Source organism: Dromaius novaehollandiae, chromosome 1 (assembly GCF_036370855.1).
Source record: "Dromaius novaehollandiae isolate bDroNov1 chromosome 1, bDroNov1.hap1, whole genome shotgun sequence".
NCBI classification, from domain to species: Eukaryota; Metazoa; Chordata; class Aves; order Casuariiformes; family Dromaiidae; genus Dromaius; species Dromaius novaehollandiae.
The window spans coordinates 304,900-325,406 of record NC_088098.1 but is presented as its reverse complement, the minus strand read 5'-3'; the positions used below and the strand labels follow the sequence as shown (position 1 = coordinate 325,406).

Below are 20,507 nucleotides of genomic sequence, written 5' to 3'. Positions count from 1 at the left end.
CGCTGCAGTTACTCGTCGTTGCTAGCTCAGCATGTAGTTGATTTATTCCTACCATGACGGTATTTGCACACCCCAAATTAAAACAACCAACTCCTGCAGTGGGAGGTCGAGCATGTGGCCTGGGATCTACTGGTTTAGGGGAGGGCTTCAGTTTGCATGGGATTTCTACTGAATTCTGCTTTAAACATTAAAAGTGAAAAATTACACACCTATTTCCTCTTGCCCTGCTCCCCACCTGCTCAGCCTTCCCCCCCCCCCCACACCCCATCTGCTGTGGAGAAAGGCTGGAAATAGGGAACTTCCCCACTGCACCGGGAACCGAGCCTACAACTGATGCAGGAGGGGCACAGGAGAGGGGGAGGCCGTGCTTCAGCACAGGAGTCAAAGCACCCAACAGAGCGAGACGGGCTCCTCTGCAAGAGCAGAAGCCTAACTCGCACGCATCATCTACCGAGTGCAGGAGACAGTCCAGGGCACGCGGGAGTCCTTCGGCTAGAGACAAGCTGTAGGACAGCTCTTCCTGCTCCACCTGCACACGTATGCTTATTTGTACTATTTATTGGAGCAGTTAATAGCAATAACAGAGCCCTCTTGAAAATATGCTATTGCCCATGTCCAGTGGCAGCTGCTCAGGTTCGTTTGCTAGATTGAAAGGATTTCACTAGCAGAATATTCCTCTAGGATGGGATCCCTGGACAGGGACCAGGATGGCTTTTAACATACTCCTTGTTAAGTAAAGCCTTTTGACAACTTTATCTTGCTCCAAGACAGATTTTCCAGGATCGTTCTTCTCAAAAAATAATTTTGCACCCTCCCCCTTTTTTTGAACTTCACCCCAGAAATGACACATCCCCCTCAACAATGTTCTTGGCCCACAGAGGAAAACCAAACAAGTCATCTGCTACTTTAGCAAGATTGTCCTTTATTTTCAGTGAGCCAACACACACCTCTCCTGTTTTATGGGACAGCTCAATACAGCCAAGCTTGTGTCTGTATGCAGGAAAACAGAGCAACGTTCCCTGTGAGGGTGAGATGTGCCCAGGTCCCAGCCCTGAAATGTGCCCAGATAGACAAGGCTCCTGTTTCCCTACCCCACACTGCAAACATGGTTCATCCTGCTTGTGGAAATCCTGGTTAGAATCAGAGATGAGTTCAGCCTTCACTCTGCTCTTTTCCCTTGGCCCCTGGGTAAGAGCAGGTCCAGGGCCATGGCCTGGGACAGCATCTCTTATTCTACAGCTGTAAGTTCTGGACTGAGCCCCAAGAGCAAAGAGGGGTTCTCGGAGGCAGGTGGCAAATGACAGCTTAAAAGGAAAAGGTCCCATACGCATGTCCCTTTTGCTTTGACTAGATCAGAGCTGGTGTTCCTAGTCTGCGAATTGCCCTGTTGTGAACAGGAATGAACACACTTCCCCTGCAAACCTGCTGGTTGGCATGTGGAAACAGAAAAACTGGAATAGTCTAGAGAGAAAAGATGTCATGTACCTCACCCACACACTCTTCAACCATCCCATCTTCCCCATCCGGGACTGGATGGGAACCAGAACCCATCTGAGGCACAGGCCAAAACATTCCTTCAAACACTGCCAGTTTTCTCGTTGGTACTTCTCCCATGTAGAAACACCAGGATGAGCCAAATTAAGCTAATAACACGTAAAATGATGAAGCAGAGAGAAGCAGAAGTTTGAAAGGAGGCCGCTCTGGCAATGCTGGTCTCATTGCAGAAGCTTCACATAATTTGCTGGAAAGAGGCCTACTTTGCCTCGGCACTGTCCCCGCCACCAGCCTTCATCTACCATTTCGATGTGTGTGATTGTGTCATCGGGATCAAAAGAAATCTCATCATCTCCATCTGCAAAATTGATCAGAAGAACAGTCATAGTCCAAAGATACATAAGCAAGAGAAGGGGCAAGAATAACTCCTGAGAGAGCTGGTTTGGTGCACACTCACGTGCGTGCACACACACATACATACACACACACACATACACACACACATACATACACACACACACACACACACAGGAGGGGAATACAGAACAGCCAGGCTGACAGGACTCAAAGTTCATCTCATCCAACCCCTCTCCCTGAAACCGGCACAGATAGAGCAGAGGAAGGATTAAGACTTCACAGATGAAAGATGAAACTTCGATGTTGCCGAGCTATGCCTCATTCTGCCTTCCAAGAGGAAGAACAACCTTGGTTTAAACAACCAGGCTGAAATCCTTCCACCACCACTGATGGCGTCACTGCCTCTCCCACCCTGCGGCCAGCTCCCAGTGCCTCTCTCGGCAGGTTTGGCAGGTCTTCCTACACCCCGGATGACAGACCCACCTCCTTGGTAATCGTAGAGAGCCACTGCACACGTCCCAGGGCTCTCCACCTCGTAAACGTTGTCCGTTTTCCCTGCAGAAGACAGGACAACAGGTGAGAAAGAGGCTGGCAGCAATCACGTAGATCTGGTCTGTGCCACCCTCCTGTCAGCTGTCAGTCCCGGGGTGGACCACATCCAAGCCCTGCCAGCGGGGAGAGGTGTATCATGGCTCAAAGCAAGGCGTGACTTGTCTCCACTTCTTCAGGGAGAGGATGGGAGAGGCTGTCCTGATACTTCGTGTTCCTCCTCCCAAGAAAGAGGCTGTACTTATCTCCAGCCTCCCCCTTTTCCACCCACAGTGCCAGTGAGGCTGTGATGGAAACCTCAACAACAGGTAGGATGCCTGCCCTAATCCCCGCACCTCGCTGGTCCCAGGGGACACTGCCAGACCAGGTCTCACAGCAGGGCTTTGAGCAACAGGCAGAGCTAACAGGGCACGCCCAGACCCCAGTGCAGGACTGGCAGTTCCTTCCTAGGAAACTGCACCAAGGGAAAGAGCATCAGTCCAAGTGCAGCTTCTTCAGAGCCCTCCTGTCCGACTGCCCGAATCTCGCTCCAGCAGAGATATCCGGAGCCTGGCCCAGGACTCAGGGCAGCTGGTATCGCACCTCAGAGCGGGGCAAGGGGTGGAAGAGGAACAGTCCCCACCAGCGCCGCCTGCTACCCTGACAACGGTAGACGTCAGGATACAAAATCCTCTGCAGTCTGTCCGACACAGCTGGTGCAGAGCAGACAGAAAATGAGCTCCCTCCCCAAGACAGAGGCTCTTCCCTCAGTACTCACCCGGGCAGGGCTGGCTCTGGCTGGGCTCCTCCGTGGGGATCTCCTCGTAGTCCTCCTCTCCGTCCTCTCCGTGGTCACAGATGGCAGCCGGCTTTCCCAAAGGCTCTGGCAGCTCCTCGTAGTCAGCACCCATGCTGGTGCTGTCACAGTAGTCAGAGGACTCTGGCAGCTCCTCGTAGTCCCCGCCATCCAAACTCACGCTGTAGATGGGCTGGTCCTGGCTGGGGGCCTTGCACAGCTCCTCACCCAGATCTGCTGGCCTTGGTGGCAGTGTGGGCGGTGTTTCGTCACCCACCGCTTCTGTCTTCTGCTGTGAAGTGAGGAAGTGACAGGAAAGTCACCCACAACGCATCCACTGCAGGCAGCTCTCCCACGGCTGCACAGTGCCCGTGCGAGGCAGCCTGCTTCCTTGCAGATGCCTTTAGTGCTACCACGAAACGAACGGAGTATCGTTCTCTGCACAACGGAGAGACAGCTCAGTCACGAGTTCTGGGCTGAACTGGCACCTGGGAGCACTGTGCAGCCATGGGGGGAAAGGAGACCCTCCTGTCTCTGCCTTTGCAGCTCACTGCTACTGCCACTGCCCTCTCCCAGCAAGCAAAACCACAGACCAGCTCGGAAGCTGGGAGTTCCTGAAACTAGAAAACTAGAAGCCCAGAGGGGCTTTTATGCAATTAGTATGTAGACACTGGTGGCATTTAAAACCCCTACCAAAGTCAATAGATGACAAAACCTCTACACTGACGTCTCTACCAGCACAGCACACGTGCACCATCGCTGCTGTTCATCACTCGTGTTTAGACGTAGCCCACGTGCTGAGCTGCAGCTCACTGCACCACCCCCACTGACCCCCCCCGAGCCCGTCTGCACAGTGTAAGGTGCTGTGCATGTGTCCCATGCCCACCCCAAAACTTTCCCCCACCCCATTCCTTCCCAACCCCCTCCCCACTGTGGCCGTGCCCTGTTCCTGCCCGTGCAGCCCCACAGCCCCCTCCTCCCCAGGAGGATCCAGTCCCTCTGCCCGCTCCTCTTCCCAGCCAACCTCGCCTGCCTCAGCACCTGCTCTCCCCGTGACACGGGCCCTTCTCTGTCAGCTCTCCCGGGGACCCTTGCCGAAACGGTGGCAGGGGCTGCTTCTGTGTGGTCCTTGTCCTCTCTCCGTTGGATTTCCTGCTGGAGAAAAGTCATCGGGAGACCCTCAGTCCCACTGAACAACACCCAGAGCAATGCCCACTCCCAGTCCTGATGGGGCGATTCCGAGACAAGCCGACAGCTCTTCCTGCTGAAGCCTGTTCTAGCGCCCACAAACCTGCCCTAGGAGCCGGACACTGACCGGACGGTAACTGCTACATGGTCTGCAGGAAAGAGCCTCAAGAAGGGGATGTATGAGGGAGTGTTTTACGGGAGAAATCCTGTCCACACATCCAATGCGGCACCACACAGCAGAAGGAGGTCTTGTAAAGCTGAGGGTCTGGATAGTAGTTTGGAAAACCCTGAACACAGACTGCTGGAATGGGGATATCGGGGATATTGTGCTTGCCCTGCATTTACCAAGCACTCAAGGCAAGAAGGAGCCTAGGCTAAGCCACAGAGGGTCATCGTTAGACACAGACAGGTTCTGGTCTGCAGGCCAAAAGGGGCAAAATCCAGTGCCAGCGGGGGAGTTCAAGGCCAGTCCCTGGCAGGTACGGGCAGGCAGAACCAGACTGAACAGAAGGAGATGGACCCCGAGGAAAGGTCTGCTCTGCAAGCCTGGGGGCATGGGAAGGCGCCTGCGGCTCACCTGCTGCCGAACCGCCTGGCGCTCTCGAGCCTGCCGCCTCGTCCGCTCCTCTTCCACCAGCCTCCTGCTCTCCTCATCCGCCAGTTTAGCCATGTTTTCAAACCGCGACCGCAGGCTGCTGGCACCACTGGAAGCTGCCGTGGAGAAGGGAGCTGCCCAAGCCTCCCCGGTGGCTCACGTCCACCGCCCCATCCCACCTCGACCTGTCCAGGGCAAACCCAGACCTCCGCCTCTCCCAGACAAACCTGCGGTACAACCCCCTTCTCCGGCCTCCAGCCACTTTCTCCATCCCCCCGCCCCATAGCACATGCCCACCAGCGTGCCGCTAAGCCGGGGATGTGAGCCCTATAATTTCCCACCCGGCCCAAGGCTGGTACCCAAGCATCTCACCTGCCTCCACTGGTCTTGTCTTCTCGTACGAGGAGGTTGGAGCTGCCATTTCATTAAACCCAGCAGCACTCTGCAAGAGGAAGCAAACAAAGCGTGCAGCCTGTTAGGCGAGGCTGGTGCTGAACCTCAGGGCAGTTCGGCTGCTGCTGCCTGCAAGCAAGTCACAGCTTTGTTCCCAGGTGTGTCCTCGATGGTAAGACTGCCACAGTCCCGCGGGAAGGGAGGCTGCTGGCTGCAGTCCTGCTCTCCCTTCCGGACCTCCAGCTGAAGACAAAGGCTGTTCCTGTAAAGAGGAGCTATTCCAAGGGCCAAACAGGCCACATGGAGCTGAGCGGAGGCGGCTGGACGGTGGTAAGAGGATTGCTGCATGAGGCAGGGAGGCTGGGGGCAAGAGAGCTCACAGGGAGCGCGGCGAGGGGCTGGGGATGTGCCGGCCAGTCCACCTTTTCCTGAGGTCCGGGGACCTGATGTGCCAGCTGGGCCAGATCCATCCCCTGCGTTCCCGGAGGCATGGAGTGTGGGAGCACAGTCCCACCAGGGGAAAAGCTGTGGCTGTGTAACCATGAAACCATACGGCCCTGCAGCGGGCCACTGCCTGCAGTATGTGTGCACAGAGCAGAGGCTGGAACACTTCAAGGAGAGATTGCGTGCACGAACATCTGAGGTATCGCTGGCCTTAGGGGGGTGTGAAGGGATGTCTGAACTGGCAATGGCATCGATGGGGGTGGTCGTAGCAAAAAGAGGGTGAGATTGAGGGTGTTTTTTTCCCATACATATTTGCAGTTGCTACTAGACATTGAACTTCAGGGTGAGCTATTTGGGAGTTTTTTGCCTTCCCACCCTAAATTATATCTGTGACTTTTCCCGCAGGCTCTACTAGCACACATTTTTCAAAGCGCACTCACAAATCCTATTCTAGCCATGCAGAGAGAGGAAGAAAGACAAAAACTCCAAGAATAGTCTTTACCTACCACTGCACTGCCTCAGGCATGAACTTAGATGACAAAATGCTGTTTCTACTTCTCGTAGAAGCAGTAAAAGGAAACTGCAGGCGGGATGCAACTTGCAGATGCATATAGCTATATTTATGTCTGTACATGCAGGTGTCACCACATGGACCGGGTGTCCGAGCTCTTGCTACAGTCTGTGGAGCCCAGAGAGCAGCTCAGCGCGCCTTAAAGTAAACCGACCTGAGCAGGCAAACGGCACTTCAGGCTCTGCTGAACACTTGGACCAGGTCTCCACAAACCATAGCAGAAACGTGTTTACATGACAGCATTTAAAATTAGGTGTTGAAGCGTGAGAGCCGAATCTCACGCTTAGTGTTCAAAAATTTGACAATGGGGAGTTCAAATTGCCTAGGGTAGATTATGCCCTAAGCTGGAGCAAGGAATTCAGCATTACTCCAGTGCCTGAAAACCAGGCAACCAAGAACTCAGGTACCTGCCTGACTAGCCTTAATATTGCCATCTTTGATTTTGCTTCAATACTCCCAAAATAAACTCATGTTCCACTCTGAGTTGATCAGGATCCTTACCCTGCCTTGGCATCCAGGTGCAGCCTGCTCCTCAAAATGGCCCGCAGCTACTGACCTGTGCACAAGTGCTCATCTAATTCGATATGCTTTTTCTGTCACATACACAGTGCCTTGGCTTTTGGCATTGCACCTCCACCAGCTGTTGTTAAATCCACAGACCATCCTAATCTCCCCCCTGATGGGTAACTGTCCGTGGGCAGGACGCTATTCCCACTCTGCTGTGGCACAGCCCACACGTGCAGCACTGAAGGGAACATGCTGGATTGCTGCAGGTATGTGTTTATCTCCTTTCCTGGCTCAGGGCCCTGAGGAAAGGTCCTCACCCACTTCGTCCAGCTCCTAACTGTACGTTGTGTGGGTCAGGGATATTTGCACTGCAGCAGGCACAACACTGTGCCCAACGACAGCCAAAGCACGGTTCAGGGAAGGAACCGTTTCTTCCTCCTTCAAACGCCCCAAAGCCTCCCCACCACGCCGGACTCTCCTCTAGGCTATGCCCATCTTTGCAGATCATCTTCCACTGGCAAGACCTGCTCCCCTCTTTCCTAAGCAAACTTGCGGGGTAGCTTGCCAAAGCAAAAAGTTAACTCACGTGCCCGAGACAGTCTGCATTTAGACGGTAGATGAGCCTGTGCCTGGATTCAGCCCAGACAGGAAACACAGCAGCAAACTGGACGAGTTCCTCTCATGCAAGGTTCGGCCTGCCAGCCCCAACCGCGCTGGGGTTGGTCGAGGTATGCAGGCGGGTGACGAAGCCCTGACCTGAGATCTCGCCAACAGCACAGACCCTGAGAAACTCCTGGACATGCTGAATACGACAAATAGGAGTGGGAAGCTGACGAGAGCTACAGACAGTGCCGTGAGGAACGGCAGATTTCACAGCTGGTTAAGGGGGGGTGACGAGAGAGGGCCAAGCCTCACAGATAACTGAAGGGATTGCTGGGGTCCTTTTGCGGAGTGAAATCTGGCAAAGCCGGCACTACACCAGTAATAACACAGAAGTCCAAGGTGACACAAATATCAAATTTGTGTACAGATAGAGCAAAACCAGGAGCAATGGGGAAAAAGCAACTGGGGGTGGTTTATTTGGGAGGAGGCAAGGGTAAAGAAAGGGAGGAGGCAAGGCAGATGAGGGAGAAGCATAAGCATGGGGAAACTGAGAGATGGCAGAGCAGGGATAAAAAGGACCAGCCAGACATATGCAAATTGTTGATCAGTTCACCTGTCTGAGTACAGCAGAAAGCACTTCACTAATCTGGCTCTGCTCGTAGTCAAACTAGCAAATCCAGCCCCAGGGCAAAGCAGGTCTATGACTGTTCAGTCTGAGCAAAAGCAGCTGAGAACAGAAAAAAGTCTTTCTTCGTTGCATCCCGGTCTCCCCAAGCTGCACCGCTCTGCACCCTCTAGTGTTACACCGGACCGGTTCCCTCGTCCCTGCAATAGCTGTGCACTGAGGGGTGTGCGTGCGTGTGTGTGTGTGTGTGTGTGTGTGTGTGTCTGTCTGTCTGTCTCTCTCTCTTCGGGAAGTCTTTGCTCTTGCAGCCATGCCACGATCAGTGGCCATCAGGAGGAAACTGCAGGCTACTGCATACAGAGACTTACCTTATCCACTCTGTCCTTCTGGACCCCATAACGGCCTCCAAACCCTTTAGCATAGTCTGTAAGGAAAAAGTGAGACTATTGTATAGTATTTTATATTCTGCATATTATTTATATGCACCTGGCTTCAGTGTGCTGTGACTGGTGACGTGGCTTAGCTTTGCCTTGGATTGAAAGGCAGGTCTGTGGGCTAGCTGCGTTTTACCACTCCATCGGCAGTGGAGTGTCACATGTTGAACTAAATAAAGTAGAGATAACGGAGGCAAGATGCTCTGCAAAGCAGCTGTTAGGACTAATCCTCCAAACCGCCGAGTGAAGTGCAGGGTGTGTGGTGCTGCGCCCTGGCACAGCTGCTTTCAAGGCACTGGGGTAAGAAGCCCGTCAGGCCACTTGAATGGAAAGTGGCCTTTTTCACTAAAGCTGGACAAACAGTGCTAAGAGTATTCAAGCCATTCCTGGAACCTGATTTGCCTCCTTCCCACGTGCTTGCTTTTTGCCTGAGTTTATGGTCAGGAATGTGCCTGACAGAGAAGGTGCAGCACAGCCCGGGCAGCCTGGTTCAGGGACTTGCATTCAATATCCCCACACAGACATTGATCCAGGAATGCTGTACCCGAGCCCTCCTCCTCTTTGGCAGAGTTCACCCCTGCGTTTGGGGGTTCACAGCGCTTCGGCTGCCTGCACCTCCGCAACACACTGTTCACGCCTGTCTTTCCGCAGATGTGTATCTATCAGGCACCGCTGGCAGCTCGAGGGCTGTGCCTGCTCCAAGGAGACCGGCAGCGTTCCCTACCTGTCTGAGATGCATGGGGCTGCACGTCTTCCTGGTGCTCCCAGCCAAGGGCACTCTTGTCCTGACGATCCCGCTGGACTCCAAACTTCCCACCAAAGCCCACAGAATAGTCTGCAGCCACGGGGATCCAGATCACAGCACGAAGGATGGACAAGGGAGAGAAACAAAAATCAGCAATACCATGAGGTCGGGCCATTTTCACAGAGGAGATGGTTATTCCTGCCCAGGACTCGGGGGGAGGTGAGGAATGGACACAGAGAGAAGACGGACTCCCCCAACAGCGGCTGCAGCAACAGGCCTCCCTCCTCCTTGGAGCACATCATCTGCCCTCCACACCCGCCTTGGCTCCCCACGCACTCCTCCTTTAGAGATGTGCTGCCCGGAGATCCCCGTGCCCACAGAAACCGTTGCTCCTCTTTGCTCAGCCCAAACTTCTCCAGCAATCTGGCAGGGGCATCAGCCCGCTGCCCACGGCTGCTCCGCGCTCTCCGTGCCCGCCCTGATCGCCTTGCAAGCACTGGGCGCCCAGCACCTCCCACGGCATTTTTGCCACCCGCGCAGCAGGCTGCAAGCGCAGCGCAGCACCCCGTGCCCCGGGGGGGCACAGTCCCAGCCCCCGGTCCCGACAGTGCTCCCGGCTCACCTCTCTGAGAGTCGTGCTTCTCCGCCTGGCTCTGGTAGTCAAACCCCACCGCCGCTTTGTCTACCTTGTCCCTCTCCACGCCGTAACGGCCGCCGAAGCCCTTGGAGTAATCTGAGGGGTGCAGGGAACGAGGTGTTACCTCAGTCACGAGGCTGGGGGGGGACAGAGACAGAGGAGGGGGCAGCACCGGGGAGGCGCCCCAGGGAGGAGGAGGAGGGATGATGGATGCCACTGGAATCAACGGGAGTTTGGAGGGGACGGCGCGGAGGGCAGGGAGTACCCTGAGGGCCATCCAGGAGGAGGGTCCGTGGGAAGGGGTGCGCAGGGCGAGCGCGGGCTGTGGCGGCAGGAGACACAGCCGGGGAGGGCAAGGCGGGCAGGCGACCCGCCAAGGGCGGTCGGGGAGGCGGTGGGAGCTCGGCCATCTGAAGAGGCAAAGCCAAGGCAAGACGTGGGCGCTGAGGGTCCGGTATCTGCCCATCCACGCACCTCCAGAGCAAGGATTTCAACCTGTGATCTGCCAGACTCTGAAAGGTCTCTGAATAAGTGTACTGAGCCCTCGAAAGCACAGAAGAAACGGCAAACTTCTGTTGCATGGCTTCCATCTGCTACGATGGAATCTCGGCACTTACAGGGCAAATGCTGACTCTGGATGTTGAAGCACAGGCTCAAAGCCACATTTCTGGAGACATTCTCCAGTTCCCCCCAGTCCATCCCTGGCCTGCTCGACTCTCACGATAGAAGCACAGCACGTCTTCGTGACGCCTCCCCTTCTCACGTCCTCTAAAGTAGCAGTGTATTAACTACTTCAGCTCTATGCAGTTAGCCTCTAAGGATTACCAAGTTATTTTTGGCCAATGTCCTAAGAAATTTCAGCCTCTGTCCTGTACAGGGCCTCTTTCCTTTCAGAGACCTGCTCTTCCAGCTCCATTTCCAAATCCCACTCTTCAGCAGGAGTAAGTCAGTCACCTCCTTTCGCTCCCCAGCCCTGTTCTTACAGGTCTGCCTTTCACAGGAGTTGTGGCTCCTCTAGTAAATTCAGCCTTATCGATCCATGAAGATTTTGCTCTTGAGAAATCAGCACAAAATCATTTTGGACTCAAGAATGGCTCTCAGAATAATATTCACTCCATTCACTCCAGCTCAGTCAGCTGAGGATGAATAAGACAGTAATTGTTAAAATCGCTAATTTCTAGAAATGGCTTCGATTTCTATTGAAGCTGTTCAATGTAACTGCATCTTGCCTTACTTGTAAAAATTTAATTTTGTCCTGAGTGATTTCTGAGATTTACACAGCCTGATAAATTCCTATTTCCACGTCTACAATCTCCTATCTGATCTCTTATACAGGAATGTGTTAATGTATCATAATTGCACATGATCCATTATGTTAAGATCAACCTAGCATGTCTCAAAAACTCTCCCTTGTTTTATAGCTCCCTCTGAAATGAACATGATCCAATTTTCTTCTTGGGAATGCTGCATGCCTCACATTCATCTAAAAGAGTAATAGACCTTGTCCACTCATCCTGTCTTTGCTGTGGAATATTTAAACTAACCTTAGTTTCAGTTCTTGCAATATTCCAGAAAATAGTATTTTGAACCTCTTTTCTTGCTGAATATAGCTGCTTGTATGTACATGTGAAAGTCTGGTTGAATCTTCTCCAGTATTCTGCAAAAGGTCTGGTGCTGTAGAGGCTTTTGTTTCCATATCCGTTGTTCAGCCTTTTCTTACTTGCTGTTTTTTCAGAAAACCCTTCTAAGATCATACCGTGCTTGGGTTTTCTGTGGAGCAGTTGCTCAGCAGGACTTGCAGAGGAAAGGGAGCACCAGACCCAGCTCTCTCCTCCTTTCTCTGCCATCTGCCAAGGGAAGGCAGTTCTCTCCACCCAGCTCCCAGCAAGGCAGAACAGAGGCAGGAGGAACCCACAGCAGAAACGTGGTGACAGAACAGCAGGGAACGGGGCCCGGAGGGTGACTCACCAGGAGCACAAACCTGGAGTAAGTGATGAGCAGGAGGGGGACAATGCAGGAGGCTGCGCTGCAGCAGATAGCGCAGGACACAGGGAGAAGGTGAGCAAAGATGAAGATGGGCAAAGTGTTCAGGGATGACACGTGTCCATGGACTTGCCTTTCTGGGACGAGTGTTTCTCCACCTCACTCTTGTATTCAAACCCCAGCGCTGACTGGAACAAGAAGGGGAGGAACACCAGTCACCCTGACAGCCAAGCTGGGGCTCACCCATCCTCCTCCAGCGCCCTGGGGCCTGGCTAGGACCCCGCTCCACACCCGGAGCGGCAATATGCAGGTACGTGGCTACCTCTTGGCTGGCAGTTCCCCCCCCGCCATCCCCTGCTCTCCCCATGGCAGCACGCCCAGGAACAGGCCCTCTGCACACCACGCACCCCAGGAAAGGGGTCCACAGTCCCAACGCTAAACCCTGCCCACCAGTCCGGCAGCCCTAGCTGCAGGCGAGGCAGCATGAGGAACCAGGCAGTGCTCGGGAGAAGGGAGCTCTGCAGTCCCCAGCAGTCCCCGTCCGGTCCTACCGCAGGCAGCCACTGCACATGACGTGACGTGTGGTTTTGGAGATGAGACTCACCACAACCTCAAGGACGGTGGCGTCCAGGACAGAAACGCAGCACCGTCTGCGTAGCACAGAGCAAGCGCAGCTGGGCTGCACCGTGCACAGCAGCACATGCAAACCAGAGAGCTCATCTGCATGAGCTCACCACAATTCACCATCGGCCATCGTCCTGCACACAAGGGGTGAGCTGCGTGTCTCAGCGTTGACCACAATGTGTGGCCTGTCTAGACCTGCGCTCATCAGCGCTTTGAAAACTGCAGTCACGGTCCTAAACATAGCACAGCGTTTCAGGGACAGCACTGAGCACAGGCCACAGGGACGCGCTTCCACCACCCCGTCCAACCCACCTTGTCAGCTCGGTCCCGCTGGACTCCGTACTTCCCCCCAAATCCCTGGGCTGCATCCGTCTGCGAGGAATGCTTCCCGACATCAGCGACGTACTCGTGGCCCACCGCACACTGAAGAGACAGAAAGATGACGCGAGCCCCCACGCTTGCACCAGCAGCGTGGACAGAGACACGGGCACCACGCAGGCACCTGCCCCGCTTCCAGACACTTGCAGCCACCAGCAGACAGCTCCGAACCAGCCAGGCTGCCGCGGCCAGCACCAGCTCTGGTCCGAGACCCGAGAGGCAGCTTCGAGGACAGTCATGCCACACGAGCATCCCTACGGCCCCCCTGCCAGCTCACCAAGAGGACATCAGGCTGCGGAATATCTACTGCTCCCAAATGCCAGTGAATTAGAGCTAAGCATAATCACAGGGGAACCTGAGGAGAAAAGTGCAGACAGACACACAGCCAAAAACCCACAGGCCCCTGGTTTGGCACACACTACCCAGGAGCAGTTCGTTGATCCTCACTCTCAGACACAGAGAATAGACCTGGCTGGGATCACCCTTTACCCTGCCGGGGACAGGCCGGGGTCCCACGCTCCTTGGCAGGAGATGGCACGGCCAGGAATTCAGCCATGCTCCTTAGGAGAAAGGCCAGAGGCTAAATGATTGCAACACCTGTGGTAAGACTGGACGAAGGCCTAGAAGCTGCTCAGCAAAAGCATCCTTGCTCTGCTCCTGCAGAAGAGCCTGACCATGGCTCCTCCACTTTGACCTCCTAGAAGTCTCTCTTCCTCCCCTTGCCGTCCTGGTATCACGCATACGCATCGTGCCCCCCCACGCTGAACACTACTGCAGTCTTATTACCGCACCTTTGAAAAGAGGCATTAAAAGCAGAAAGGTACAGACAGAAGCGTGATCAAGATTATCAGAGAATATAAAACAGATTCCATATGAGAACAGAATATGTGGACTAGGGCATCGTCTCAGGGAGAGAGGACAGAGATCTGTAATGAAGAAGGTGAGTATGGAATTATTATTCATCATTTCTCCGAGTACAAGTAGGGGGGGCACCATGTTTAATTGCTATGCAGCATATTTGAAACAAGCAGCAGAAAGTCCTTCTCCACAGTGCTTAATTCAGCTAAGAAGAGCGTTGCAAGGAAGCTGTAGAGGTAAACTGCACAAATGGGTTCAAAGAGATCCTGGAGACGTACTATGGGTGAGCTAGGCGTACAAATCTGCGGAGCCACGCTAGCTCTCCACTCCTTGCTGGCAGGATCAGACCAGAAGACAGGGATGCTCTCTCCTTTATGAAACCAAAACTTCCCCACTGAGTCCAGGGAAGCCCTCTACAACTGTTACCTTGTCCATCCGGTCCTGCTCTGTTCCAAATTTGCCCCCATAGCCATATGAGGCCTTAGGGCCAGTTTCCAGCTCCTTCTTCTTGATGACCTCATGTTCCTCTGACACCTTGTTCCTCAGCTGGTGGATGCTGGCAAGACAGAGAGGACCAGGGCAAGTCACCGCGGGGCTCTGCAGACCTGCGTCGCTGGCTAGAGCGCCCCTGAGCCGCAACGATGGCCAGAGCCCCGTGCAGAGCAGGATGTAGACCCGCCACGAGCAGCCAGCACCTGCCCACAGCTGGGCCCCTCTCTGGGGCAGTCCCACACCTGCAGCTGCTGCACCGTGGTGGGGACGATGCTCCCCCAGGGCCTGGGGAAAGGCACGCAGAGATCTGCTCAGCGGGCGCAGCCTGTCTCCACCCCACAGCCTCCATTCACGGCTACACCCTCTCTTTCACGGGGGCCTATGTTTTCCCTTCTCTGTGTGCTACAGAAACGCTGCCCAGGGCAGCACGGGGATGTTCGCAGGCAGCTGCCGGATAGGGGCAGCTTTGGACAGGGAAGGAGCAGAAAGTCCTTGCCGTGGCAGAACAGGCCCATCCCCTCCTGTTGGCCACTCCCTGGAGGTCCTTCAAAGTTAACCCCCTGCGGCATCACAGGCCGTCTGTGAATTTTGGCTTTCAGTGCAAAACCAGCATTTTGAACCAAAAGCCAACACGGCAGTAGCCGTCCAGCGCGGGCCGCAGCTGGCAGAGCCAGGGCGGGCGGGGGGCTGCGGACCAGGGCAGCCAGGCACAGAGCCGCAGCACAGCCGCCGTGGGCCCCCCGCCACGGGGTGAAGCCTCCACCTTCCCGGGCCGGAGACGTCCCCGAAGAGGAGCCGCAGGCAGCCACCGCGCAGCCCGCACCGCGCAGCCAGGCAGCACCGACGGCCTCGCCGCGCCCCAGGGACCCGCGGGAGCCTGGGGGAGAGCGGGCAGGGGCAGGGGCAGGGGCAAGGAGCCCCTCCAGGCACCGCCCGGCCCCGGCCCTGACTCCGCTTCGCAAAAGCCCTTATTTGGCTGATTTCAGTTTGCGAGCGAAACCGCCACTTCCATTTCCTGTAATTAGATGTCGCCTCGGCGACAGCCCACCGGCACGTCCGCACTCCCCGAGCCACAGGCCTCAGAGCCGCAGGCGCCCGCGACCTGGGCCTGGTCCCGCTCGTGACCTGGGCCTGGGCCTGGGCCTGGGCCTGCTCGTGACCTGGGCCTGGTCCCGCTCGCGACCTGGGCCTGGGCCTGGGCCTGGTCCCGCTCGTGACCTGGGCCTGGTCCCGCTCGCGACCTGGGCCTGGTCCCGGGCCTGGTCCCGCTCGCCCACGGTGCCGCCGGGCCGGACCGAGCCGAGCTGCCCCTGGCCCAGCGGCTGCACTCACTCGATGTGCTCGGCACGGCCGGAGCCCTCGATGGTCTTGGCTCCCCATCGCTGCTCCTTCTCCGAGATGTCGTTCTGCAAAGCAAACCCGAGCCGTGAGCCACCCCCGTCCCAGCGGCGGCCGCCGGCGTTGGGGGCGGCAGGAACCGGCCCGCGACACCCCGGCCCCCGGGACGCCACCGCCACCCCCCCGGGAGGGACCCGGCCCCCTGCCAAGCCTCCCGCCACCACCCTGGCCACGGCCGGGCCACCGCGGCGGCTGGGAAGCTCCGTCCCTCTCCCTCGGGGAAGGGCCGGCACATGAAAACGTTGTAAAAATTAACTGCCTTAGAAAAATACGAGAAAAACACCGAAATTAACGTTTCAGTCAAGGTCAACTGTTCTGCTTCGATTTTGCTATGACTGACTGCACTTTTTTTTTTCTTTAGGTCTGAAAATGTATTTGGCAAATTGAACTATCAATAAAGTCTTCATATAAGGTAAAACTATATATACAAAATATAATAAAAAATACTCAGTTTTATTCTGTTCAGCCTTGTTTTTAAATACTACCACAATTAGAAGTATTAAACGAAGTAAAAAAAAGGGGGGGGGATTTTGACTGCACTTTTTTGAACATTAGCAATTTGAGGACTTTATGAAGGAGACTTTTCTTTCCCTCCCAAACTAAAATTTGTTAGAATTCCTGTAGTAGGCAAGGTCTAGCCTCCAACCCACAGGACTCCAGCTGTGTCACTACAGGGGCTGCTCAGCAATAAATTTTCCTGGGAAGGAAAACAAAATCTCTGCAGAGCTCACAGGGACCCGGGCCATAGCGCACGCCTGGCGCTCCCTGGAGCCAGCAAGAGCAGGACATGGGCTGCATGAGTCCCACGTGCTCCCAAGAGGTTTAGAAAAGGATATGAAGAACGAGATACCAGTGTCTTGAGAGAGTAAAAATTCGTTTAGGTTAACCAAATACAAGGTGACAAAGCAGTGAAGAAAAATCTTTTAATACCAAGTGAATAGGTGGTAAAACTGCAAATGAAGGTTAGTAAGTGCAAAAGCAAGGCATATGGGGAAAAAATCCTAATTATATCTACACAATGACAGTTCCAAAATAATTATCATCATTCAGGAAAGGGTAAGAATTGCATAATTGGCCAAAAAGCTGAACTATGAGTGAATTATTAGGAAAGGAATAGAGAACTAAACAGAAAACAGAAATCATGACATTGTCTTAATCCAGGGGGTTCCCGCAGGCTGAGCACTTTTACACTCTCACCATCTCGCCTAGAAAATAGAAGATATAAACAGAAAACAAGGCAATCCAGAGGCACGGAGCGGCATCTCTACGGGGTGACCCTAAATAACATGGGAGTCTTCCATTTGGAAGAGGCAAATAAGGACGATTTTGGAATCCTGTAAAATTATGAACAGTGCGGGAAAAACAAAAGCAGTTTCCTGTAACGACGGCTGCGGGTAGGACCTAGTGACATTGCCAGGCAGCAGGTTTAAGCACTCTCTGCTCCTTTGGTGATGTTACTTGTAGTCAGACGCGGGAGACGCTGGGGTTGGAAGTTCCGAAGAAGACGTATAAACAGGGGTCAAAAACAGCTTTGGCAGACGGCCTGACAGCAACCCCGCTGGGGCCTAACAAGCGCGATGGAGCGGATATTCGGGGAGTCACCGAACTGGCAGCACCTGGGAGCCGGGCGGGTGCCCAGGGACGTTCTCCTGTTTCTTGCGGGTTTCCCTGAGCTCTGCAGAGGCCACGCGAGGGGTTGGTGGGACATGGCCAACCCTGCACAGCCCTGGGGGCCAGCGAGCCCATCACACCACCACCCTCCTCTCAGTGAACCACCAGTTACCACAGCAGGCACTCACCACAAAATCAGGGTCCGTGTCCCAGTCGTCTCCCTGGGACTCAACCTTCACCGACACGTTGTGTCCCACGACCGCTTTCCACATCTGTGCAGGCAAGACACAGCATCAGCCGGGGCCCAGCGCACGGGCACCAAGATGCCACGGGCACGTCAGACCGCAGCGCTCGGGGCGTAACTCAGGCTGGAAGGACCCTTTGGAGGCCGCCAGCCCCATCGATCTCTGCGTGTCTCTCAAACAGCACCAAGCATCCCAAAATAATCACTCCTGAGTACCCACACATCTTTCAGGAAAGAACATGGGATTTTTAAGGGTAAACCACAGCCCTGATGCACACTGATCTGATGGTTAAAACGTACACCTTATTTTAATGTAAATTAGTGCTAGCATCCAACCACCAGGCTATGGTTTTCCAACGTGTCATTAATTTTCCGGGCTCTGGGAGGCTGCTCGGTGCTTTATCTTGCCTTTTGTTAAGCACAGTCACAGCACGCTGTCAGAGACCACGGCTTGCTCTGACACCATGGTACAACGCTGATTTATCCCAGGTTGAACTCCTTGTCTGCTTTCCAAACTTTTAATCGCTGCCTGGCAGACTAGAGAAGATTCAGAGAAAAGCTGTATGCTGCTCTCACAATATCAGTACAACATGCTCTATGGTGTTACAGTAAAAATAGGAAATGGGGCTAAAACCATTAAGTGTGCAAGGTGGAAAGGACTGAAGCTGCCACCGCACAGCTTGCACAAGCGGTCCAGAGAGGCCCGGAGGAAGCGATGGGCTCGGGAAGAGGAAGTTAAATGAAACTAATGTGAAATCTAAAGCTCCTGCATTTCATCTTCAAGGCGACCCTTGGAAAAAAAGGTGATGAAAAAGCCCCTCCCAAACAACACAACTTCTGCAAAATGAGAAACGAGGAAGTCGTGTTACATGCGCTGCCTCCCTACACAAAATGGATTAATCGTTCTCAGCAGAGCTCTCACGTCCCGCTTCCTATTACTGCCTGCGCCATTGAGAAGCCCCAAAATCTTCATCCCTGTAGCCCAAAGGAGCTTTTCACCGGGGCAGAGAGAAAGGCTGAACCGCGTGTGCAGCAAAGACCGGAGGCGGCACAGCAGGGCACCGAGCCCAGGTCCACGTCACTGCAGCCTGCACACAATCCATGAACACCACAGGTGGGAACAGGGCTGTGACAGGTCCTCGTACAGCAGCAGGTTTTCTTTGCGTGTGTCTCAACAGCACCGACCCCTCGATCCCACGGCAGGACAGACCGTACACCAGCCTCCAGACCGACCCCGAGCAGCCAGGACGGCTGCCTGCTGCGCAAGCAAAATGTTCACGCTGAACAGGGAATCCTGCAGCCACCGCTGTCTGAAGCAATAAACCTCGAGCCAGTTCACTGCCCCGAGCCGCAAGCTGCCATTAACGATTCTCACGAGAACCAGCACCGCCTAAGCAGCGAGCACAGACAACAGGAACCGAAAGCCCAGCAGGGACCAGTCTTTCTTCCGTTAAACAAAAGCAAGTCAGCAAGCTGAAGGAGAGGATGTAGGACCAAGGCAGATTTACAGTAAAGATGTGGCTTTAGGCTTTCTCCGGGCTGCACGAGAAGAAAATGGTGTCATACTCCAGAACGCACCGTGCCTGTGCTGCAAACCACTGTGCTTGCACACGCTGACAGTAATCCTGGGACAGACAGAATACAGCTAATTGCAAATAAAAGCAGGGGAAGCAGGAAGGCTAATACAGACAAAATAGCACTATCTAAAAATACCTTTCATCTCCCCTTCCCCTGCAGTGACCTGAAGTGCAAGTGGGTTTAGGCTGTTAAATTCTGCTGCCGATGGCTCTTGGCCAGCTACTTTCCAAAGCCAGCCAGGACACCACGCGTCCTGGGCACCGCGACAAACCGCAGCCTCCTACCACACCTCAGGACTCCAAGTACCTGCTATAACGAGAAACATCAGACACAGCAGCACCTCGACCCTTGGATTTGCCCCCTTCTTCCTCCTGACAGCACCCAGCACGTAACACTCCACTGCAGCACGAGCATCCGACACTGCTTAGCACAACTGTGCTCATTAATTTGGAAATTTGGTTCTTTAGAGCCTTAAACACAAAAGCAGCAGCAACGACCAAAATACAGACTGAAAAGTAAATGCCAAGTGCCATCAGGCAGCACATGCCGGCTCAGGAAGGAGCTCTCCTTGCCTGCCCACCAAGCAACCACCCCTGGTGCTGCTGCTCACTTCCCGCTCAAACCCACCCAGCTTTCCTACCTTGAAAGCTCCACCACGACTCCCGCTGGCAAACTTGCTGCTTTTGGCCCAAGCACCTGTTGCTAGCCCCAGCTTTGGGCTTCCTGCACCCTCCCAGTTCCTGTTTTAGCTTCAGCCAACTTCACTTCCTCCGTCCCAGCCCCCAGCTCTGCCCAAGCTACGAGCACCAGCACCTGCGCCGGCGCGGTGCCTCCCCAGGGGCTCCGGGGAGCCGATGGGGAGCGAGCCCCGGGCACGAGTCGCTTCGAGCCCATTCGTAGGGATCGATGGGGTACAACTGCATTTCTTAACGTACAAAACAGCTCACGATCTCCACACCTTCATCTGCTCCAGAAAGCAGTGCCATACAAATACAGAAAACTTAACTGCCTAAAGCCCCTGAATTTGACATTTACAAAGAGATCTTGAGCAAGAAAGCTGCTGTTTATGAAGCTGTTAAAAAATCTGGCTCAATACCTTACAGCACAATATATGCATAAACACATATGCACACAATTTTTATATAAATACATATACACACACACACATATATATAAAAGATCTTCTAGTACAAAAAAAGTAAATAGCCTGAACTGGGATGACAGCAAGGATGTGGTCAAAGAATCCTAAGCACTTAGAGACCAAACTCTTTGGTACATTGCTCACTGGTAGAAAGTGCAGAGTTTTTGAATAAGTAGCATGACTTGCACTAGTTTGGTGCTAAATAAATCTCAAACCAAAATAACCTCCATTCTGAATAAGTGAAACACAAAAAGCTTCTAGAGTAACCATCTCTATTTGACAG

At 54.2% G+C, this 20,507-nt stretch overlaps 1 protein-coding gene across 4 annotated transcripts; it reads right to left on the bottom strand.

The window, feature by feature from the left end:
- Positions 1 to 902: 902 nt before the first annotated feature.
- LOC112989973 (hematopoietic lineage cell-specific protein-like) lies at positions 903 to 19,826 on the bottom strand. 4 transcript variants are annotated; one of them, XM_026111434.2, is made up of 15 exons: positions 19,724 to 19,826; positions 17,450 to 17,533; positions 15,585 to 15,658; positions 14,187 to 14,316; positions 12,837 to 12,947; positions 12,034 to 12,088; positions 9,903 to 10,013; positions 9,260 to 9,370; positions 8,470 to 8,525; positions 5,331 to 5,400; positions 4,941 to 5,074; positions 4,217 to 4,327; positions 3,158 to 3,467; positions 2,335 to 2,406; positions 903 to 1,852 (listed from the first exon to the last, which is right to left on the bottom strand). In XM_026111434.2, the coding sequence occupies exons 2-15, from the start codon at positions 17,531 to 17,533 to the stop codon at positions 1,716 to 1,718; spliced, it is 1,566 nt and encodes a 521-aa protein (XP_025967219.2). In that variant the 5' UTR covers positions 19,724 to 19,826; the 3' UTR covers positions 903 to 1,715. The 4 variants fall into 4 exon arrangements, with proteins under 4 accessions (XP_025967219.2, XP_064354226.1, XP_025967216.2 ...); XM_064498156.1 differs by having other exon boundaries at positions 3,158 to 3,464; XM_026111431.2 differs by having other exon boundaries at positions 4,217 to 4,330; positions 19,724 to 19,825.
- Positions 19,827 to 20,507: the final 681 nt, after the last annotated feature.